Source organism: Aptenodytes patagonicus, chromosome Z, assembly GCF_965638725.1.
Source record: "Aptenodytes patagonicus chromosome Z, bAptPat1.pri.cur, whole genome shotgun sequence".
Taxonomy (NCBI): Eukaryota; Metazoa; Chordata; class Aves; order Sphenisciformes; family Spheniscidae; genus Aptenodytes; species Aptenodytes patagonicus.
The window spans coordinates 77,876,219-77,901,172 of record NC_134982.1 but is presented as its reverse complement, the minus strand read 5'-3'; the positions used below and the strand labels follow the sequence as shown (position 1 = coordinate 77,901,172).

The 24,954-nt window shown below is 39.5% G+C and overlaps 1 protein-coding gene across 1 annotated transcript in view; it reads left to right on the top strand.

Annotated features, from left to right (window-relative positions):
* Positions 1-24,954, top strand: part of SHOC1 (shortage in chiasmata 1) — a 67,325-nt gene that overhangs the window by 10,289 nt on the left and 32,082 nt on the right. The window contains exons 6-11 of the mRNA XM_076363342.1: positions 12,186-12,376; positions 16,417-16,579; positions 18,478-18,580; positions 19,280-19,436; positions 20,784-20,891; positions 24,360-24,489. Of these exons, the coding sequence (XP_076219457.1) occupies positions 12,186-12,376; positions 16,417-16,579; positions 18,478-18,580; positions 19,280-19,436; positions 20,784-20,891; positions 24,360-24,489 (852 nt within the window). The remainder of the gene's footprint in view (positions 1-12,185; positions 12,377-16,416; positions 16,580-18,477; positions 18,581-19,279; positions 19,437-20,783; positions 20,892-24,359; positions 24,490-24,954) is intronic.

Here is a 24,954-nt window from a genome sequence, read left to right as displayed (position 1 = left end):
TCTCGGCAGGGCTGCTCTCAATCCCTTCATCCCCCAGCCTGTAGTGATACCAGGGGTTGCCCCGACCCAGGGGCAGGACCTTGCACTTGGCCTTGTTAAACCTCATGAGGTCCACACAGGCCCCCTTCTTGAGCTTGTCCAGGTCCCTCTGGATGGCATCCCGTCCCTCAGGCGTGTCGACCACACCCCTCAGCTTGGTGTCATCTGCAAATTTGCTGAGGGTGCACTCGATCCCACTGTCTATGTCACTGATGAAGATATTAAACAGTACCGGTCCCAATACGGACCCCTGTGGGATGCCACTCATCACCAGTCTCCATCTGGACATTGAGCCGTTGACCACTACCCTCTGGATGTGACCATCTAACCAATTCTACACCCACTGGACAGTCCACCCATCAAATGCATACCTCTCCAGTTTAGAGAGAAGGCTGTTGTGGGGGACCGTGTCAAAGGCCTTACAGAGGTCCAGATAGTTGACATCTGTAGCCCTTCCCGTGTCCACTGATGTAGTCACTCCATCATAGAAGGCCACTAGGTTGGTCAGGCAGGACTTGCCCTTGGTGAAGCCATGCCGGCTGTCTCAAATCACCTCCCTGTCCTCCATGTGCCTTAGCAGAGCTTCCAGGAGGATCTGTTCCATGACCTTCCCAGGCACAGAGGTGAGACTGACTGGCCTGTAGTTCCCCGGGTCTTCCTTTTTTCCCTTTTTAAAAATGGGGGTTATGTTTCCCCTTTTCCAGTCAGTGGGAACTTCACCGGACTGCCACGACTTCTCAACTATGATGGATAGTGGCTTAGCAACTTCATCCGCCAGTTCCTTCAGGACCTGCGGATGGATCTCATCGGGTCCCATGGACTTGTGCACCTTCAGGTGCCTTAGATGGTCTTGAACCTGATCTTCTCCCACAGTGGGTGGCTCTTCATTCTCCCAGTCCCTGCCTTTGCCTTCTGCGGCTCGGGTGGTGAGGCTCGAGCACTTGCCAGTGAAGACCGAGACAAAAAAGTCATTGAGTACCTCCACCTTCTCCGTGTCATGGGTAACCAGGTCTCCTGTTTCGTTCCGGAGAGGGCCCACATTTTCCCTCATCTTCCTTTTATCCCCGAGGTACCTATAGAATCTTTTCTTGTTGCCCCTGACGTCCCTGGCCAGATTTAATTCTGTCAGGGCTTTAGCTTTCCTAACCTGATCCTAGGCTGCTCAGACAACTTCTCTGTATTCCTCCCAGGCTACCTGTCCTTGCTGCCACCCACTGTAGGCTTCCTTTTTGTGTTGGAGTTTGTCCAGGAGCTCCTTGTTCATCGATGCAGGCCTCCTGGGGTTTTTGCCTGACTTCCTCTTTGTTGGGATGCATCGCTCCTGAGCTTGGAGGAGGTGATCCTTGAATATTACCCAGCTTTCTTGGGCCCCTCTTCCCTCCAGGGCTTTGTCCCACGGCACTCTACCAAGCAGATCCCTCAAGAGGCCAAAGTCTGCTCTCCTGAAGTCCAGGGTAGCGAGCTTGCTGTGCGCCCTCCTCGGTGCCCTAAGGATCTTGAACTCCACCATTTTGTGGTCACTGCAGCCCAGGCTGCCCTTGAGCTTCACATTCCCCACCAGCCCCTCCTTGTTGGTGAGAACAAGGTCCAGCATAGCACCTCTCCTTGTTGGCTCCTCTGCCACTTGGAGAAGGAAGTTATCGACGCATTCCAGGAACCTCCCGGATTGCTTATGCCCTGCCATGTTGTCCCTCCAACAGATATCGGGGTGGTTGAAGTCCCCCATGAGGACCAGGGCTTGTGAGCGTGAGGCTGCTCCTGTCTGTCTATAGAGGGCCTCATCCCCTCGGTCTTCGTGGTCGGGTGGCCTGTAGCAGACCCCCACCGTAATGTCACCTGTCCCTGACCACCGTTTAATCCTGATCCTTAAGCTCTTGGTTGGCTCCTCATCCATCCCCAGGCAGAGCTCCATGTGCTCCAGCTGGTCATTGACATAGGCGACACCCCCCTCCTCATCTCCCCTGCCTGTCCTTCCTAAAGAGCCTGTATCCCTCCATCCCAACACTCCAATCATAGGAGCCATCCCACCACGTCTCTGTGATGCCAATAAGGTCGTAGCCCTGCAGGCGTGCGCACGTCTCTAACTCCTCTTGTTTATTCCCCATGCTACGTGCGTTTGCATAGAGGCGTTTAAGTTGCGCCCCTGATGAAACTGTCTTACTGGCTGGAGTTCCTTTGTGCTGCTCTTCAGGTGCTCTCCTGCTGACCTGTGTTCCTTCTCCAGGCCCTGGCCATCTATTGCTGGCCCTGGCATCAAACTGGTAGGAGTGGGATGGATTGAGGTTCCCCTCCCCTGGCATCTGGATGAGGGGATTGAGTGCACCCTCAGTAAGTTTGCAGATGACACCAAGTTGGGTGGGAGTGTTGATCTGCTCGAGGGTAGGAAGGCTCTGCAGAGGGACCTGGACAGGCTGGATCGATGGGCCCAGACCAACTGTATGAGGTTCAACAAGGCCAAGTGCCGGGTCCTGCACTTCGGCCACAACAACCCCATGCAGTGCTACAGGCTTGGGGAAGAGTGGCTGGAAAGCTGCCTGTCGGAAAAGGACCTGGGGGTGTTGGTCGACAGCCGGCTGAACATGAGCCGGCAGTGTGCCCAGGTGGCCAAGAAGGCCAATGGCATCCTGGCCTGTATCAGCAATAGTGTGGCCAGCAGGAGCAGGGAAGTGATTGTGCCCCTGTACTCGGCCCTGGTGAGGCCGCACCTCGAATACTGTGTTCAGTTTTGGGCCCCTCACTACAAGAAGGACGTTGAGGTGCTGGAGCATGTCCAGAGAAGGGCAACGAGGCTGGTGAGGGGTCTGGAGAGCAAGTCTTATGAGGAGCGGCTGAGGGAACTGGGGTTGTTTAACCGGGAGAAAAGGAGGCTGAGGGGAGACCTCATCGCTCTCTACAACTCCCTGAAAGGAGGTTGTAGCGAGGTGGGTGTCGGTCTCTTCTCCCCAGTAACAAGCGATAGGACGAGAGGAAATGGCCTCAAGTTGCACCAGGGGAGGTTTAGATTGGACGTGAGGAAAAATTTCTTTACTGAAAGAGTGGTGAAACATTGGAACAGGCTGCCCAGGGCAGTGGTTGAGTCCCCATCCCTGGAGGTATTTAAAAGACGTGTAGATGAGGCGCTTAGAGACATGGTTTAGTGGGTGGTGGTGTTGGGTTGACGGTTGGACTCAATGATCTTAGAGGTCTTTTCCAACCTCAATGATTCTATGATTCTATGATTCTATGTTCTCTAGTTTAAAGCCCTCTTCACCAGCTTGGCAAGCCTATGACTGAAGATGCTCTTCCCCTCCTCTGACAGATGGACCCCCATCAGTCCCCAGTACACCAGGTTTCTCAAAGCGAGTCCCATGGTCTAAGTAGCTGAATGCCTGGCTGTGGCACCAGTCCCGTAACCGTTTGTTGACTTGCCAGATTCAACTGGCCCTTTCCACCCCCTTCCCTTTGACCGGCAGGATTGATGAAAAAAACTACCTGCGCTCCCGAGTCCCTTACCACCACTCCCTTCTTGATAGTCCTCAGATTGCTCCTGGCTGTGTCACTGATGCCCACGTGAAACAGCAGCAGTGGATAATAGTCAGTGGACTGTACGAGGCTTGGTAGCGTCTTGGTGACATCCCTGATGTGAGCCCCCGGTAAGCAGCACACCTCTCTAGGGAGTGCATCCAGTCGGCAAATGGGTGCCTCCACACCTCTCAGAAGAGAGTCGCCTACTGCTGTCACCCCTCGCCTTTTCTTAGTTGTGCTGGTTGTTACATGGGGGGCAGATTGGGCTGCCTTACTCAGCTCCAGCGCTTCTGGTGTTACAGGACTTTCCTCTTTGGCCTGGAGAGCGGTGAAGCGGTTCTGCAAGGGCACCTCAGGCTTCGGGGGAAGTCTCTTCCTCCTGCTGGTCCTTGCCTTTGCAACCGTCCATTCTTCTGCAAAACTTGTAGTTGGAGAATTAAGTAATCATGTACAGAAAATGCCAGCACCAGGCTTGTCAGTACCTTACAGTGGCATTCTTCTGTGATTTCACTATGATACAGTCTTTAATTGCATTGCTACATACTATTTTTTTGGCATAATCCTCGGCTCATTCATGGTACAGAAATGATCATGCTCATAGAGTGGATCAAGGCTGTGCAGAGAATGATGTGGCTGTCTGAAATTCAGCCTCTGTTGTAGCAATGGGGAGGTGCTTTTCCTGTAGAAGTGGTACTGCACAAAAAGGAAATGCATAGCTCTTCAAAAACACAGTTACTGCAGGGAAGAAAACTAGAATAAAAAGCACATAATGGGAGGTTTTTGGAAAAAAAAGTCTTTACCCTTAATTTAAAAGGACAGTTAACTCTCTTGGTGTTCTTCTGTGTAATTCTTCGATCATTAGTTTATAATCATGTGTTTTCCTAGTATTATGTAATTCCTGGAGCTTGGTTAAGGAAGTTGAAAGCTGCCTGGGGAACTGATTCTGGTTTTGGCTTTGTCAAAACTCCTGTGTGATTTTGGGCAAGTCATTTGAACCAAAAACTCTGCAGTTATCCACCAAATGTGCTCCTTTTATTTTCTGACAGACCTAAAGAAGATGAGTGCTCATAACTGAAGTTGATTGGAGACTACTAGTGCTTTAACATGGAAAAATTCCAAATACTTTGAAAGATTAGGAGTTTGACGTCTTAGATTGGCACCCAGCATGAGTATCTTGGTTTTGTTCTAAAGAATGTAGATTATAATATTACCATTTTTATGGGAATCTTCTGAATATTAATGAGTTCATTTTCTGTTTTTCTCACCATGCTATTAGAAATATCCAAGATAGTGTATTTGTATTCAACTGGCCTACAGCCATATGCTCAATAGAGAAGATAATAGCATTGGACAATTTTCATTACTTAGTCAACCAGAAGATTTGAAAAAAAAAATTGTTTATGATCACAGCTTTACCAAACACAGTACCCAATAGGGCATAACATAGTGTCAGTTTTTAAACAGGTCAAAGTCCAGTTAAAAGTTTTGTAACATTTCGGTGGCTTCCGTTGTAACTTTCAACATTATTTTGATGGGGATTTTTAATACAAGTTTCCCTTTTCTTTTTTGAAAAAGAAAAGAAAAGCAACAAATAACTTGTAAATGTTCTCAGCTTTGGTCCTTTGGATCCATAGTACTAGTCTTTACCTTCTGAACACAATAGTGAGACAAATATTTTATAAGGCTTTGTAGGAGAATTGAGTGTGTTTCCTTGTGATGCTTGCATTCCTCTCTTGGGTTGATAGGAAATGCACTCTATAGGCTAACAGCCATTCTCCTCTTGTCATTTCACGTCTCTGTCAGGTTCAGATAACTAACAGATGTTGAAGTGGCTAACTTCTAGCTGTATAGGCCCTCCTGTGCATCTTGTTCTCAGGCTTGCGGTACTAAGTGAAGAAATGTCTGAGTACTTTTAAAAGTTTGGACCTGAAGCCCTAACTCTCCTCTAACATTTGAGTTATAAAGAATGCACATTATGTGAAAGCTGGGTTGATTTTTACTGCTGAGCATAAAAAATGGAAAATTAAAAAAAAATTAAATAATATTAAAGAAAAGAACAGTTTTGCACAGATGCAGAAATTTTATTGTGCTGTAGAAATAGCAAAATCAAAGTAAAAAAAAAGTACTTACTTGTTTAGGTTGCCAAGACCAACCTGGAAATGTTATTTTGGAGACTTGCATTTGAATAGCTTAACTGGGGTTGGAGTAGATAACCTCCAGAGGTCCCTTCCAACCACAACCATTTTGTGATTCTGTGATCCTGTCAACTGGAAGCATTTGATTATACTTTCAGATTTTAATTCAGTCCAGCACCTATCAATGTAACCAGTACACCAGTGCATTTTTAAAGAAAACTATAGATTTTGAGATTTTATGACAAAAAGGTAATTACAAAATGAATTGCATCTGAAATTATTCTGCCTTAGAATGAGCTTGAACTATAGGTTTAGATTAGTGCTGAAAGCTGCACTGAAGAACAATTGAAATTACATTCTGCATCTTCAGGAAAAAATAAGACTATTATATGTAATATAATAATCTTTGCACCTTCAGAGAGTCATAAATGTTATGAGGATGCTGCAAAACCCATGCAAAGATATCATCCAAGACATTGTCTAGACTAATAACAGTAACAGAAAAAGAAAATCCCAAAGAAGTTGTTATATAGACACAGTGTGGTTTAGATATCAACAGTGAGCAATTCAAGAGTCAGTTAGATGCCATCTCAAGGGATATTAAATGCCAAGAATGAAGAAGTTTATTAGACCAAACAGCATTTACTTTTACCTGTTGTTTTAGCACTTAAGTTAGTCATACCATCTAGATAAATCTGAGGAAATCAGTGCAGGTATTAGACTCCAGTTACAGAAAATTTGAAATTATTTCACTTAATGTATTTCAAAATGAAGTGGGCTTAGTCTGTGTACCAGTGAAAAATTAAGTGGAGTGAGACTAGGAAATAAGGAGCAAGGAGTTAAACTTAGGAGGAAAGGATGCGTTTGTGCTTCAGGTTCCTCAAGTGCTTTGCATTCTATTTAAGGTAAGTAAAGAGAATCTAAGTAACTCAGCTATTTTAGGATAGTAGTTTCTCTGTGAGTAGGACTAAGCAGTATTAATACACATAATTCATCACAAGTCATTGTAAGTATTCCTGGTGGGGAACGTAATATACTGCCATGTATTTGCAAAGCAAGCCACACACAAAAAAGAGATAAGAATGAGTGGTAAATATGGTGGTTTATTTTAGAAATTTAAAACTTGACCTACAGTAAATGTTTTTCAGTAGATTTACTGTTAGTAAGGAACAGGGAGTGAATAGCGTGACAAGTATATTTATAGATAACACTAATTTCTTTCTAATAGTCAAAATGACAGATGACAGGAAATAAGCAAGATGTTATAATCTTTTCAAAACTGGTTAGAAACAAGCACTAAAATGTTCTGCTGTTGTCATTTAAACCAATGGTAGACACTTTGTCTGGAGTGCACTGTTCACTGCTGGGTATGGCTCACAGGAGAACTGTAGTCCTGGAGTTGTACAAAAAAAGTATGACTGTCTAGTTAAAAGATTCTAGACTTACTTATGGTTTGGCATAATCATTATCAAAGTATGTCCCAGATGTGCTGATATGTAATACGGTTATAATTGAGTTCCGTATCTTTGCATTGCTTATCATAAGATTCAATATATTCTATTCTAAGACTCTGCTCAGAAGATGACTTTGTTCTGTTTTAACAGTATGCACAATTTTTTACTGCTAAATAGAGGCTTTATGTACATTTCTTATGCTTTTCTGTGTGTCTAAAAATGTAGGTATCTAGATTAGGAGAGGTGATATTTTGACATAAGCCTGTCAACTTGGTTTTTTTGTGTTTGTGATTTTTTTGTTAAAAGTTCTTCATGTAAGCCAGTGAGGAGTATAAGTGTGAATGACTGATCGAAGAGGTCAGTGAAGGGGACTGATACATTAGGGAAAACTGTTTCAAAGTGCCAGGGAGCCTAATAACTCCTTGGAGAGGCTGAGAAACAAAAAGAGGACAAGAAACAAGTGGGAGAAAAACACTGAGTGGGAGAAAAACACTGAGAAGACAGAGACTGCCTAGGCAGGGGTGAGAGGACACCTGGCAGGAAAGGAGACAAGTGAGTCTATAATTCCTAGAAACTGCCAAATGACTTAATTGGATAAAGCCCCTTACTAGCTTTAGTACATGCACTTAATTGCCATGCTTATTTTGATGATGGGACTCAACTCTCCCTATTTCAAAGATACTGCTAAAAGTATTGTAAAGATCTAATTGAAGCTAAATACATTAATATAGTGCCTTCTGTGTTCAAAACTGTACAAACATAGCTATATGACTTGAATGGGTTTAATTTCTTCAAAGGCTTGTCGTTGCTCAGGGCCCCATTTGAAATAGTTATTCTGGGTCACTTGGTAGAGAGGGCTTACAATCAGACTGTAGTTTGGAATACATATTCTCCAAAAACCCACAATGCCTAAGAAAGCTTGTGTTTCCTTTTTGTTAGTTGGTGGAGACGTGGCTGTTATTTTGTTGATCACATCCATTGGCATCTGACAGCATCCATCTTGCCATTTTATTCCTAAAAAATGCATGTCCCTTGACTTTACTTTGTTTTATGGCAAAACTGCCCTTCAGAAGGATTTAGACTATTTTCTTCCCTTTCTCAAAAACTTCTTCTGCTGTGTTGCCCCATATGACGATGTCATCAATGTATTGCAGGTGTTCTGGAGCTTCACCCTGTTCCAGTGCAGTCTGGATCAGTCCATGGCAAATGGTAGGGCTGTGTTTCCACCCCTGGGACAGTCGGTTCCAGGTGTACTGGATGCCCCTCCAAGTGAAAGCAAATTGTGGCCTGCACTCTGCTGCCGAAGGGATTGAGAAGAACGCATTAGCAATATCAACTGTGGCATACCACCTGGCTGTCTTCGACTCCAGTTCCTATTAAAGTTCTAGCATGTCTGGCACAGCAGCACTCAGCAGTGGCGTGACTTTGTTCATGCCACGATAGTCTACTGTTAGTCTCCACTCTCCATTAGACTTTCGCACTGGCCATATGGGACTGTTAAAGGGTGAGCGAGTCTTGCTGATCACTCCTTGGCTCTCCAGTCGGTGAATCAGCTTATGGATGGGAATCAGGGAGTCTTGGCTGGTGTGATATTGCCGCCAGTGCACCATTGTAGGAGCGATAGGCACCTGTTGTTCTTCGACCTTCAGCAACCCCACAACAGAGGGGTCCTCCGAGAGACCAGGCAAGGTAGACAGCTGTTTAATTTCCTCCATCTCCAAGGCAGCTATACCAAAAGCCCACTGGTACCCTTTTGGGTCCTGCACATACCCTCTCCTGAGGTAGTCTATGCCAAGGATGCACAGAGCCTCTGGGCCAGTCACAATGGGGTGCTTCTGCCACCCGTTCCCAGTTAAACTCACTTCGGCTTCCAATACAGTTAGCTGTTGGGATCCCCTTGTCACTCCAGAAATACAGATGGGTTCTGCCCCATTATAGCTTGATGGCATTAGGGTACACTGTGCACCAGTGTCTACTAGAGCCTTATACTCCTGTGGGTCCGATGTGCCAGGCCATCGAATCCACACAGTCCAGTAAACCCGGTTGTCCCTTTCCTCTAGAGGCAGGGCCCCTCTAGTCCTGGTCACAGTATCTGTTACTCACTTCTCCTAAATGCGAATCAAAAGTCCCTTTATTAAGATCAGAAGTAAGATCAGCCCTTCTACTCTGTCTGGGGAACTGCCTGCTGGAAACTGGAGCACCAATTTTCCTGGAAGAATCCCCTTTTGTGATTGTTTTTCCTTGCAACTCACGTACCCGTGCCTCTAGGGTCGAGGTAGATTTTCCATCCCACTTCCTCATGTCCTCTCCATGGTCATGCAGAAAAAAACACAGGGTGGCCCATGCTGTGTGCCCTCTATATCCTCTCTCTTCAGCAGAGGAACGCTTACTCCTAATGGCTAATACTGGTCCGTACAGGTGGGGAGTAGGACGTATTCTCTTTGAGTTACTGGACCTGTCAGGACAGTTTCTCCACAGCTGAGACGCAGGCCCATAGGGAGGGAGAGATACTTTTTTTGTATTGCTGAAGTTGGTCAGCCAAGTCATCCACTGTTTGTTCCTCTCTGTCTTTCCAAGTCATTACTGCCAATGAGTTGGCATATGATGATGGTGTGCTCCGTACAAACTTCCACCACATGGGTCTTGTGCTTTTGACTTCATCTGGATCTTTGAATAACTGCTTGTTGTCCAGGTCACCATAAATCACTTCCAGCACAGCTAATTCCCTCAGGTACTGGATCCCCCTCTCCATGGTGGTCCACTTGCCTGGCTGACATATCTTCCTTGAAGGGATGTCTTTCCTTCACGCCTGACAGGAGTTGCCTTCAGAGGCTGAGGGCTTGTGCCCCTTTTCCAATCACTTTGTCAATGCCCCCTTCCCTAGAAAGGGATCCCAGCTGCTTGTCTTCCCTACTCTCCAATTCCAGGCTACTGGCCCCATTATCCCAGCATTGGAGCAGCCAGGAGACAGCATGCTCGCCTGGATGATGGCTGAAATCTTTCCACATATCTCTCAGCTCATTCAGGGACAGGGATCGGGTGGTTACTGCCTTGTTTATGAGTTCTGCCTCTTCCTCCTCATCATCCACTTCTTCCCTTAGAAGAGGAAGAGTTTCTTCCCTTACTAAATGAGCTGACTTTCACTTCCAACATTTCTTCTTGCGTATAGGGGCGATTGATACCGGCTCAGGTTGGTTCTCTGGTTCAGCTGCAGGGCCTTTTGCAAGGGTTGGAGTAGCTGCAGTGCCTGTCGCTTTGTCATCAGATCCAGAGACCTTCTCTTCCCCTCTGAGAGTACCAAATAGTGTTGAACAGGGCTCGGTAGGCATGGGCCAGGCCCCAGCATGTTGCAGTGATTTGTGTCTCTCTAGAATTGCCAGGGTGACAGCAGACTTCCAAATATTTTACTAGTTTTTCAGGATTCTGCACTTGTTCATGGCTGAAGTTCCAAAACATTGGAGGTGCCCACTACCCTAGGTACTTGCTCATGCTATCCCATACACCCTGCCACTCATAACTATCCAGCCTCGGGGCAGATCTCTGGGTGGTATTCTTAAATAGTTGTTTAACCTTAAACACGACCTGAACCACATTGAGGAGACATAGCAATAGGACCATGCTGGTTTGAACATCCCAAGGATATTCAAAATTCTCAAGAGCTGTTGTAACTAGCCTGGAGGGGAAGGGGAAGGTGAAGGAGCAGGGGAAAGTGTCCCCCCCTGTCTCCCCCATAGAATGGCTCTCCAAGGAGAAAAGGTAAAGAAAATTAACTCTATCCCAGCCGAAACCAGGCCACATATGTTTCCATACTTAGAGTAGTCTGTCATTTGAAATATTTACCATTTTCCAGAACAGCCTTACTAAGGGCTTGACTCTGGAAAAAGCTGGTCCATATAGTCTCAAATCAGCAACTCACTTAGGCATGATATATCTATAAAACTATAGGGAAACTTGTTGATTTCAGTGAAATTGGCCCACGTGTAACTTGGCACAGTGTTCTAAGGTCCATGGATTTTCGAAGGCTGATGCCATGTTAAAGTTTGGACATTAACTATTATCAATACTGCATAGTTATTGCTTGTGAATTATACTACTTGTAGTTTCAAAATTAACTTTTGAGCTATACTCAAAGATGTTGTAAAATAATTGTTTTTTTTTTTACAACGTGTAGTAGAAATTCCTCACTATTCCTGCCTAAACATGAAGGTCTATACCGAAATTCAGAGGTGCACTCATATACTGATTCCATTTATGAGATTTACCTCCAGATGGCTAGCAAATAGCAAGATTGTGTAATGCAAAGGATTATTAAAAAACTGAATATATCAGTAAGATGCACAGTTGAGAAATCAGTTGTCTGAAATGAGAATATTAAGTTCAGTAAGTATAGATGAGCAGAAAATTTGGGTTCTTCAGAAATGTCAACACTCATCAGTCAGAGTCAGTTTATTGTTCCAGTCACTTTATATGGATAACATAGTATTAACAAGACCATATTTTAATTAGCAATTACAAATATTTTGTCCAGATGCATAATTAGCTCAGGACTATGATTTTTTTTTTTCTGTAGTCAAATGATTTTGCTGTTTATTTGGCAAGCAGGTTTTTCTTCCTGACAAATAATAGTAATATTGAGATTAGTATGAAAAGTGACAGGAAAATCCTGTCTTTTCCCTGTTGCAGTTACTTGCAATTTCTGCATGATTTTTGAAACATGACTATACATGTAACCCAGCAGCAAATTTTTGTCATAAATGTTCTGACGTCAATAGGTTTGATGCTTTTTTCCAGCCATTATCCTTTTGTTCAATTTAATGCTGGGGGTAAACTTAAAGGGCTTTTTTGGGGGGAAGAATTAAACACATAGTTTGATGGTGGACCTAGTGAACAGTGATAACAAGTCTGTAATTTCCGATCTTCTTCAGTGAATATGGTGATTATCAAAGTTCTTAGAGTATCTTTTTGAGTGCCGTTGGTTCACTGAGCGGACAGGGAAGTTATGACAGTGCTTTTACAACAGCTTAAGTATCAGATATTTTCTTCTGCTTTTTAGGAAACCTCTCTCTTCTGTAGAGTTCCATATTAGTAATGAATTAATAGAAGTTATTCCAAGTTCAAATCCCTGCTCTCAGACTGATATAGAAGGACATTTTTTACTTATGAAGAATGTTTTTAAGGAAGAATCCACCCAAGACAAATATTTGAAGACTGACTACGCCACTGAATTTAAAGAACAATGGCAAGGTAAAATGTTTAATTCACTGTTTTCTAACTTTTTGTGGAGTCCGCTTGTTAACTTCCATATTTTTTGTGCATGATCCGTAGACGTTAAAGAGATCATTGGGCAATCACAGCCTTTGCAATTGCTGAAGTTATAACCATTTAAGAGAGATTTATTCCCTGGAGAAGCAGAGCTTCTCTTAACAGCTCAAGATAGATGCAAGCCAAAAGAATTTTCAGGCTGATCAAATATATATGGCAGAAGGTGACAAAAAGTATCATAATAAGAAGATCTTATCAGGCATTGATCAAAATGCTAATGATCCTTTGTACCTCAATAAAACTGCATCCCTGTGGCATGTTCTTTTACCGTGTCAAGGAGGGAAAGAAGTAAGCAGTTTCTGCTTTGTTGCTGAGGTTCAAATTGGGTAGTGTTCCTATGTGTTTTCTGAAATTTTATGATTAGTAGCGCCCTAATAGATAATAATGAATTCTGATCACAGAAAGCAAAATGTTGAGAAAGTGTTTGATTCAACTGTATTATGATTTTTTATTCTGAACTATCAGGTTTATTTTTTCAATACTTTTTTTTTTTATATTTGTCAATTATATTACTTTAGAAAAGGAAAGTAATGTAATCATTTACTAAAAGCTTTTTTCCACAGTCACACAGAGGCGGCAGGTGGTTCTTGATACAATATTGTACAAGATAACATTTACTGGAAACATAGTATCAACAATGCAAGTGTATTACAGTTAATAATTGAAAGACGATAATCTTAATTCATCTGATTAAGTAATTACCTGATTTTTTTTTTTCAAAGTTAGGTGGCATATGGCAGAAGGTTTCAATAATTAATAAAGCTCTATATATTGTGTGCTTACAAAGAGAATAAAATAATTCAGATGCTTTCCCATGTCTTAGCTATTACTTTCTTAGGAACAATCGTGAGCTAAATTTACATGGACAGGACTCTCTGAAAGAAAAAGAAAATATACATCTCATGAAACATTTTGTATTTTTTGAAGTTACAGATTAATATTGTGCTTAAACAAACATAAATAGGCAAGCTAAAGAGACTGGATTTTTTTTTTAATGGGAGAACATTAAATTATTCACTATTCTGGTGACTGGTTTATTGAATTAGCAGATCAATAATTATCTTTCAATGTAACCGATGTGTTACTGCCAACCCTTTTCTAACTTTCTGTTTGCATTAAAGAAGGAAAAGTTAGCAAAAGTTTGTTGACTTTTGAGGGAAGTATTAATTCTAACATTTTTAAAAGCTGCCATTATGAAAGATTTGCAAGCTATTTTGTGTCATTGAGAACCTGCTAATTAAGGCCAGCTAGTCTGCTAACAGCACAAAACTGACTAGGTTTCACTAAAGGCTTGAAGATACATACAGAGAGTGCAAAAACATGGAAATTTACTGATAGATAAAAATTATAAGAAGTGGAATATTATGGGTGATATGTCATTATTATCTAACTTGTATTGAAAAAAAATAAGAAAGAACATGATATAGGATTTGGAATGATAATTTAAAATCTGTTTTTCCAATAGAGGAAGGTTATATTTGAATTCTAAATAGCTTGTTTTATTATTGCAGCAGATTTTTTGTCTACCAGTTTGTGCATATTAAAATGTTTCAGTTATTTCTATTAATGTAACCCTGTTCTTCCTTTCAGAGAACAAAATCAATTTCTTCAGTCATTTCACTTTTTAAAGGTGTAATGTAAGAAATAATGCATGTAATACTTACTAAGAGCTGTAGTATTTGAAGGTTCTTGTTTAAAGCAAAAAAGTTTCCAATAAGGTTGTGAAGTTTAGTGTAATAGGTTATGCACACATTTAAAATGTAGCTAGTAAGTTATTACTGGACTATAGCAGTGGAAAACAGTAAGAAAGTTTAAACCTGTGAAATACAAAGCACCCAGAATGGAAAAGCTAAAAACTTAATTTGGTTCAGTCAGTAACTGTAGAGTTCTAGTCTTCTTCCCAATTACATTAGATCTATATTAGATTACAAAGAAGTTTTCAATATTTAGCATGCTGTTAATAGCCTTTCTTTTGCATAGGCTGTCTCTTAAGAGAAAGAGGTCACAGTGGAATGACAACCATCTTTGTACCATTAAGCTGAAGAGCACTAACTTTACACTAGCACATGATAGCACTGGCAGTGAAATCCCCATTCAAACATGAACTGAATATAAACTCCCTGATTGATAAAGTACTTGAGCACATGCTTAAGCACATTAAAGTTCTTTCCTTAAGAGCTTTGATGATCAGAAATTACTGAATCTAAGAAAGTGATGATACTGCATTCAAGTTACAATTCTGAAAAATAAGCGTATTAAAAAATGTGGAACTGCTCTTCCTAAAATCACAAAGTGGCAACTCAGTTTTATACGGATTTCAAACACTGGCATTTGTGAATTTCAAACTCTACGTATTGCTCCAGTTGTGAAATTATGTGTTAGGAAAACGGTTAGGTATGTGATTGTGTCTGTTTCACTTCAGAAGGGCACTTCAGTAAATGCTTAAGTGCATTCTTGTGTAGGCATGCTTTCCTGAGGTGGGGAGTAAGAGGTTAAAATGTGTTAAAATTAACAAAGAAATGCACTAATTAAAATATTTGAATCATATTAGAATAATGAGATTAATTGAAAAAAACCTCCTTTTTTCATACACTTCAAGTACTAGAGCCACTTATAATAAAAAGATACAATACAAATGAATATAATAAAAAATAATAAAAACTATAGTTAAATTGGGATAATAAATGCAAATCAAGGGCAAAGTTGTGCCTTATTTGACCTGATTTAGTGTTAGGATATTAGGAGTTATCCTGCTTTCTTTGAATTAAGAAAAATTAAATGAGAATTTATTTGAGGACAGCATGATCAAGTTTATGTCATTGAAGTAGTCTTTATTTTCTGACTGATTTTAGCACCTAATTTTGCAACCACTATTTGCCTGAATATTGAGGTGCTTCCTACTTTTGTTTCCCTGGTTGCTTGAAGAAAAGAAAGAAGAATAAATTAGGGATTTTGTAAATTGTATCAGAAAAGATATGAATTTTTTTATTGAGGTACTTCAAGCTTTATAGGCTACTAGAAGCTTTAGTAGCCTCTCCTGAACTGTTCATCTCATTATACAGAGGCATTTTGTAACAAGGCATTTATTTTTTAACTGATAGATTTCTTTAAGGGGATCTGTTTGTGTTAGCAGCATAAAAGAGTTTGGGGAGGGAACATAACCAGTATCTATCATTTCCAGCCACTAGGGAGGAAAGAAGGGTTATTACAGATAGGGAGTCATCCAGGGAGTGAAAGGGGGATGTGGGAATGAGGAGGCTTCCATGTTGGTAAAAAATAAAGAAGAAAAACAAAAAACTCCCCTTTCCCTTCTATATGTATTATATATGTATAATATGTGTGTGTATATATATGTGTATATTATATTGCAAATATAAAGGATTGCATCAAATAGAGTTGTGATTACTGTATCAGTTCTGCCTCATGGAGAGTAGCAGTCTAAATTCAAAAGAAATTAAGGTCCATAATGTCATCTTTCTTGAAATCATAATAATTTATATCCTATATTTTTTGTCTGCTCGTTTTGTAAATAAATTTTTTGTTGCTTCAAAATTAGAGAATCTGCATTTAGGTTTAGATGTGTATGGAGAGACTGCCTCATTTCTACATTAAAAATTGCACTGAACTAAGTTTCTCAGCCAAAACGTACCTCAAAAGTTCGTTTATCAAACTTTACAGTGCAAACAAGGGAATGAAAAGAAAGTACCCTTTCTTTGTAACAGGTGTTATATAAGACAAAAGAAAAAGCAAAAGAAAACCAAAGCTTATCACATGAACCATTGGAAGTCCAGACTTTGTCACCTTTAAAGCTTAAAATTCCTAAAATACTTAAAATAAAAAGTAGTTATTGTTTTGCTGACATTTATAGCATTCCAACAGTTGCTCAACAATTCTCTTTATTTTGATAATTCTTATTATGTTTATATTGTTTGTTAATGTATTTTTTTCCTATTTTTCTTCAGATTTATGTATGGAAGAGGAACTTGTTTTTATTGATAATCTTGAAAATTTTCGTAAAAAACTGCCTACTTCATCTGTACTTCTGAGCAGACTACATTTTTTTTTAGTGAAAGATCCCCTTTTAGATTCTGAAGGACAGAATTTAACAGAAGATAATATTTTCAGGTATCTACAAATTGTTGTATAGTATTAAACATAAGTAATAGTCTGTGTGTAATGCCATTAACATTTTAACATCTTCTGTTGTATGTTAACTTTTTAACTAATTTATATTTGCAACAGGTAAAGACTTCATCTTTTCTTCTTACTTACGAAAAAATGAGTAGGGTGAAATTTTTATGCATTATTTAAGAAAACTGGATAAATTAAATTATGTCATTTATACATTCTCTAAGTGTGATATGTGCTCAGGATTTTAGTTTTGGATTACTGAAAAAATGTCCATCTTTAAGGGTCCTCCCTCAGGCTGAGTGATGCCCTATCAGTAAAATGCCGCTAAATTTAGTTGGACCAGGATTTTACACATGATTCCATGTTCCTTCTTTCTCTTCTCTCAGTCATGCTGTCAGTAAGTCCGTGCTCTTACCCTGCTGAATTGTATTTCTTCAAGTTCAAATATTAATTATCCTTATGTTTTTGCTCACTGTCACATTGCTAGGTTGATTGAATTTAATTGAATGATGTCTTATGTCAGGAATTTGAACAAACTGGTACACTAAAACAGGTGTAAGTTACATTCAGAATGTGCCTAGTATTTTGTAAATATATTCATCTGTATACATACATTCATAAAGTCTGGCTAAATTTTGTGCTGGTTTACTCCATGTCTGGATGACTTGTATAGCTTCCTTTGCACTTGATAGGGTTGCATGATTCACAAGCAAGGCAAAGCAGATTTTAACTGATTTAACTGTACCTATATAGCAACAGAACAGGGAGGAGTGGGGTTGTTTGCCTGTTGCTTCAAACATGAGCCGTGATCTCGCAGTGAGTCTTGGACATAAGACTGTGTGCACATGTGAGTACTGTAAGTATCCAGCGAAGAGAAGATGATCCAAATCCTGCAATGACTTTCAGAAATACCAGTCACAGGAGAAAAAAATGCTAGTGTGAACCTTTACAGACATAGCTCTGACCTGCGGATCCGCAGTTTACTAGCAAAGCCACCAGCCTTCTCAAGGTGGGAGTCCACATCTCCTAGTGGAGCACACAGGGAGATGCATTTAGACAAAGAGATACAATTAGACAGACTTCTACTTAAGATAAAATTCAGTGAGCATCCCAAGGCTAGGCATGGAACAATTTCTAGTCTTCAGTCTAAAGTATTCCTCCAGGAAAATAGTGGTGTCAGGGACCGATGAGGAAGCTACACCCCTAGAAAGTCATGGATTTAGTGCTTGTAATGGCCACGAGGGGCAAGCCTGATGAATGGTTTTCTTTCTACCTGAAAAATCTTCATCCCTGTTCTGTTCGTATCCTTGCTTTACAAGGCAAGCAGTAGCCTCACTCCTGAGTTTTACTTCTTGGCATTTTAAAAGTTTGTCAGTTAAACCAGGGGACATACTTTTAATTTTCATTTTAATTAATAGTGAGCTCACTCTGCATTCTTTGGTGCTGAATGATTCCTGAAAATAGAAATGAAAGGTGACAAGAGATAAATAATGTCAATGTTATAGATTACTGAAATTTTTTCTGTAGCAGAAAAACTTCACGTTAGAAGAAAATTATGTCTGCAGCTTTTGCAGAAAGCATTTTTACATAACAGGACTTACATGTTGAGATGATGAACAATGTTAATATTTTTTTTTTCTGTAACTTTTTTAAGGCAGGTCCCAATATTAAGTGGTTCTCTGCATAGAATGTACTATTTTTTGAAAAAAAAAAACAGTTAATTACACAGATTGGTACAGCATCCCTTGGAATTGCTTTCTTAGAAAAGCATGGATTTAGAAAAAAATAACTTTTGCCACACATATGGCTGTCAAAGCTACTGCTAAGACTTTCAGTCTTAGATATGAAGTAATACAAAGAAGTAACTTGCTTTATTTTATGACCTTTTAAAGGGAATGTTTGACTTTCCAAAGTGAAACGGAGATGCAAGAGAGTAAAAAAGAATTGCAGGGGATTAAAGAGAACTTCTGTACCGTATCTGTAAAAGATGAAGAGGTATCATCATGTTGTTTCTTACTATTATATTAGTGATTCCTTTATGTTATGCATAAGTGTTTGTTCATTTGCAAGTCATTTTACTGAATTCTTTTCATACTTGCCAAATATTTGTAGCCTTCATATTTCCAAGATTAGAAAACACTGGTAGTATTTGTGTTTTTTTAATTCTTGGATGCTGTTGTTGGGAATCCCCACTCTGAATAGCTGTTTCTCCTGGGACCTGATGTGTTGGCAGTTTTATGTAGGTACTGTTACACTAAGAATAAAAATGGACCAGAACAGGAAGCCATGACATGTGCATGGGAAAGGGAAAATTCCAAGGCATGTTCTGGCATTTGGGAGGCCAGGTTGGCTTCTTTTTTTAAAAGAAGTCAAACCTATTTTCTGCTCCATTTTTCAAAATTCTAAAAAACCCAAACTTTCAATGAAATAAATGAGGATTTTACTTGATTGGAAACTTTAAGTTCAGATCCACTCTTTATACTCCACTGACTCAATCTGAAATACTGTAACACTACTTTTCTTCTCTGTATTGAGCAAAGCTTTGTGTATGCTGTATAAATGTCATGTGACTTCTTTCTTAAAAGCTCTTAGATTGGTTTAGAATTAAGCTATTTCAAGATTTTGGAAGATTAGACTGTACAGTAACATCAAAGGAAATTTACTTACCATTCTGTTATGATTAATATTTTTCAGTATTTCATGTTGCCTGTTGAGTTAGAATTCTGCAAACCCAGCAATGGCAGATCAGATTCTGTTAAGATTCCATCATACTTGGAACTGAAAGAGTTGTTAAATTTAGCTCCAGAAACTATGGCTGATGAAGACATGTGCAAAGAGGTGATCAAAGAAGGTGAGGGTTGATTTTCCTAAATGCTTGACCTGATTTTCCTTTCATTTGCACACGTTTAACACAATCTAGCTCTTTTATATTCAGTTCACTTTTGAATTACATCACAGCCTATCAAATGAGAATTTCTTTGTATGAGACTACAAACTGTGCTATACCCAAATTTCTGAGTATTAGAAATGTCTCTTCAAGTAGCGAAGGGGAAGTGAACTGTTTGCCATTTGGTTCAACCCATGGTTGTGTTATAATCTTGCAAACAACTGTAACATGAGCCGTGATTCATGATATCCAGTCTACCATGAATATAATAATTTAATGTTTTGTTTTCTTATGTGTAATTAAATATACTTCCAGAGATATCCTTAAGGGGATTATATGCAGTACAGTCATGCTGTAAAAATTGCTTGTATTACATTGTAATTGCAAACGCAAAAGCAGATTTCTGGAAAAAAAGGGTTAAATATTTCCATGGATAACAGGAATATTCTAAATGACAGTGGTAATTTCTTTAAAGGAATTTAAGAAAAGTTACTAAATGCTTTTATACTACAGATAAGTACAACTTTAATGACAGTTATTGGCTATTGGATTGATAACTATGACAGTATTTGGTGTAGTTAAAAGACAAAGACAGTGCCTGAGATTTTTTTTTTTAATTTAAAAAAACAGTTTACATTGTTTTTGGCAAACAAGTGAGGAAAACCAAACCTCTGGTAGACAGGAAGCAGCTCAAAGAAGCAAGATGCAAAGAAGCAAGATTCATACTTCTGAGTGTGGAGGGTGTGTGCTGAATTTTGTTTCTGATAGGGCAGCAGTTTGGAGTAATCCAGTCTCTTATTGAAGACAGGAACAAAACTTTTTAAAGTGTATATTTGACTAAGGCAGTTTCATGTACATTCCTCTGATACATTTAGTACATCACAACCTACATGCCATGTTCCAAGCTGAATGACCCAACCTCCACTGCAGAGCTTTGAGGATTTTGTTCACAGACATCACCTATTATTCTTTTTTGTTCTGTTTTAGTCCTTTTTAGTAGCAAGAGAATCTACATACACAAACTCCTGGTAAACTACATTTAGGCTACCTACTTGTTCCAGAAATCACATCACCATAGGTATAAGATCTTTAAATAGTTCAGATAGTCACTGTGCAATATTGTATTTTTTTTCTGACAAGACTGAGCACTGCTCTGATCAGCTACAGCATTTGGGGTTACTAAGCACAACTGTAATTTTTCAGAACGATATATTATGGATATTCAATAAAAATATTAAAAGAAAAAAATTACTCTGACAGGAAAAAGGAATAAATAGTTCATTTATGGCACCTTTTAAAATCTGTTTTCAGATCTCAAAGCAGAAATTACATACAAAATAGAAATTTCCAGGTACTGTCCCATACCACAAGAGGTTTGCTCCAGTAATAGCAGAAGTATGTTGGAATTCTGTGAGTCAGGTAGGAAGATCTACAGAATTCTAGGGGTGATATTTAAAATAAATTCTTCAAGTGATTGTCCCCGTATTCTGTTCTTGGGAGTACATGCGCCATATAGATATAAGATAAGAACGTTTGCTTTGTGTAATCTACTATTTTGTACCTGCACCATAAGCAGGTAAAAGTCCCATACTCCTTTCAAGAGTTTTAAAAGCTAAACACAACGAACTTTACAGTTCTTTCATGTTGCTTTTGGCTGCAAGTGGTGTCTATATCTTTTGCATTTGATTAGCTTTTTAGATTTTTAATCTAACAACTTATCTACCCAGAGAGGGCAGAGGAAAGTTAAGGCAGTTTGATTAAAATTATGGAGTCAAAGAGCACAGTTTCCAGCTTGTTGAAGTCTTATGTAAATGCTTTCAAAAGAGGGTGATGGAGGACAATCCAGGGAGAAGTACTGAGTTTGTAACTTCTAGAGGTTCAAAACTCCTGTGCAGACATTTTGGTTTGCAAATGGTCCAGTAATGCTGTGTGATCGAGAAATTAAGTCACATAGTCACCAGAGCTGTTTTCCACAGAAATAAACTGAAAGTGTTGAGTATTTGCTAATGCATGCATTGAATCTTGGCTTCTCCTATGCTGGCATCAGGAAATCCTTTATATGTACCCACCTTTAATAGCTTGAAAACTCAGTCAGGCGTGCTGGTTACAATGCATACCAATGCCAGCCAGGTTTGGTGTCTGACTGTTCAGACTAACTATCCAACCTCCACTGGATTTTTTCAGGTTGCAGGTGTAATCTCTCAAAATACTGGAAATTCTTGCCAGCCCTACTGTTTTCACAGCTTAATGTTGACTGGCTAAGAGAGGCAGAAAAATGGCTGTGCTGGTGATATTTTTCACCTTTAATTTCACGCAGAAAAGCCTGCGCAAAGACTGACATTCACAAATGGATGTGATCTGGGCAGAGTGGCAATACTTGAATAAACATGCACCTCTCATCCTAATGTATATTCTGTCTTGGAAAAAGTCTATCCATTATTGCATTGGACAGTAGCGGTATTATCCTCCAGTGCATGTTCACTTGATAGTTTTCCATCCAGCGGTTACTAAAATCCTTGAGAAATTTTGAATTTTCTCCAGATCAAGACCCTTCTTCCTGTCTTAGTTTCAGTATGACTTAAACAGGACTGATGGTTGTCCCCTTCAGGCTAATAGCATCACACTTCTGATGTTGGATTTAGTGGGCTTTTGGCGGGAGCAGTCGTATCAGCTCAATGTGTCTGATACAAAAGCTCAAGGCAAACCCACCATATGTTGTCCCACCAAGACAAAGTTAAACTTAGTTTCCATCTGGAGATTATTGCCTAGCATGATTAACTGTAATCTGAATCTAGTGAGCTATCTGATTGCTCTTTACTTCTGAAGCTTATGATAAGCAGGAGGAGCTTAAGTACAGTAGATCTGAGCAGTTTGGGACCCTCCTCCTGTATACAGTAATAATAAGTTGACTATGATCTTATCTAGGATATTGTCCATTCTTCCAGAATAGATGAGTAGTCAAACCATTTTTAATTGTTTTTAAAAGAAAGTCATGGCATTAATCTTTATTGCCAGTTTGCTGGCTTAGCTCTGCCATTGAATCAGGCAAGATTCAATCACTGGGGCACAGACAGCTTCCATGTCTTTTTTTTTTTTTTAGGGTGTACTCAGATCTGTAGGATAGAGACCTGCAAACCTGTACATGCACTGCTAAGACACTGTTTGATAATGGAAGTTCCTGTATCGGGTGTCAAATTTCAGCAGAGATACACTACAGTTTTCTCCTTCTAATTAATTTTGCTATTTATGAGTTACTAGAAGTGAAATATGTTTGCTTGAACTCAGAGAAGAAACAGTCACAAAATAATGGCATTTTCTGTAAACATTTAATTGTTTGCCTTCCTCTCCTGCTACCATGGGGATTGTTTATTGGTAAAGGGCTTGAGGGACAAGAGAATTCACTCAGTCATTAATGCTCTGAGAAGGGGAATGGCACCCTGAGTGTAGGCAGAGTTTAACTTACATAGCTGGTCAGTATGTTCCAGTCTCAAAGGCAAAAATAACTAGACAAGAACAAATATGAACAGTACTGCTCAAAGAGAAATAATTGTTCTTCTTAGATATGTCAGGAATTTTTGCTGTCCTGAGATCAACTCCTGTCCTGTTCAAAGAAAAGTGCTAAATTTGTTTCTAACCACAAAAAACAGTTTGTGAGCTGAAGTTCACAGCAGAAGTTCACTGAGCTTTTTTTGCTCTAAGTAAATGGCAAAGAAATTATACTGATTGGAAGTCTGTTTGTTTCTTTTATAACCACTTTTATTTTTTACCTTTTTTTTTTTCCCCGATGTGTACTGTACGTTCCCTGGCTTTCTAACACTGTCCTTTATCCTTCCTGCTGTACAATCTGCTTGTTAGGTCGGACAAGGAGCAGCTGTTAGCAGCTGGGCAGGTGGCTGATTCATAGCCTGCTGTGTGCCAGTTGGCCAAACAATGTGTGTATGGTGATTGCAGCTGCTTACTGCCTGTTGGAATGAATAGGAGATTTGTTACAAGTGTTTTTCCTTATGGAGGCACTTATTTACTTACAATTTTTCTGGCTGTTAGGTTTCACAGAACATGGAGGAACTGTGTTTTTTGTGACCTCTACTTTCTGGTCAAGCTTAATGAGAAATATTATTAGAAGAATGCCAGAGAGATGAATACCAGGGCAATCATGTAAAGTGCCAATTTTCATGGAATGACACCAAAATCAATGAAGTTGCAAATTCCGTATTATATTTGAATAAAAAGCAATAATCCATTAAAATGTCCACATTTAATATGATTGGCAAAAAAAGGATGTGAAAAGTGACTTGCAGGGGACTTCTAACATGCCAGGTTTGTTTGTATACTGCTTTAAAAAAACTGGTGGTGTAATTCATTTCAGTGGTCATCCCTAGAAATTACAATGACTGCTAATTCTGCTTGAAAGAGTAATTTTGTCTTTAAAATCCTGACTGTTTCTGAAGTTCCTGAGTCCATTCATCTGAATGCTACAGCCACCACAATATTGTCTGAAGTCTTTCTCCCATTAATTAACTTCCTTCACGTGGGAACTATCTAAGAAGGCCAGCAGAGATGAACACAATATCAAAACCTCAGCCATAGTACTTGGTGATTTAATTGTAAAATCAGCTTACATGGGAAGACTATGTAGCCAGAACTACATTACAGAATGAGTAAAGGAATGTGATTTATACATCATTATCCCCAAACTGTCTGGAAATTAAATATGAAGTATTTGGGTTTTATTGCTTCAATAGTGAATTGTCCCATGAAAACATTTTGTATTTTAATCCAAAACTTCACTAGTGTAAAATTCCTAAGTATGTGTGTTTCATTCACAAGTAGCTTTGTGATTTAGATTTTTTTATTTTTGTTTTATGTGGGGCTTTATGCAATTTCTAGCTACCTATGTTCCATATCTGAAAGACAAAATGGAAGTACCTTTAACTCCTCCATGCAGACAACAAAGATCATGGGTTAATTTTCTGTGCACAGGACTTCAAGAAGAATCTATTCCTCTTTCTGGTAACAGGTAATGAAAACTTTGTAGTAATAAATCCTGTCATAAAACCTCTAATTCATAAATCCTCAAAATTAGTGCAAAAATAACTTTAGTCTATTTGTGAATTGGTAGTTATGTTCTTTGAGACAGCTGCGTATATTTTGTGTTTTGCATGAAAAAGTGAACAGAGTACATGATCCATATCTGTGGCTTTTCAGGGGACCTTGAAAAAGGAAATGACAGTCGCTACTGTAGACCTCTTTCTCCTGGGGGACTTAATAGCCTGAAAATCCAATCTCCTTTTTGGAGTAGGCAACAGTAAATATTTATGTATATAGCAAGTATGTATGTGTGTATATGGATATATTTATACATATGGCAAACATATTTTGAGCAAGTATCACCTACAAAATCTCCAGAAGAGATTTCTCCAGGAAGAAAGTATTGTCTGTGTTTTGGGGATATTCCAACAATGGAATTTAAGCCTTTTCATGC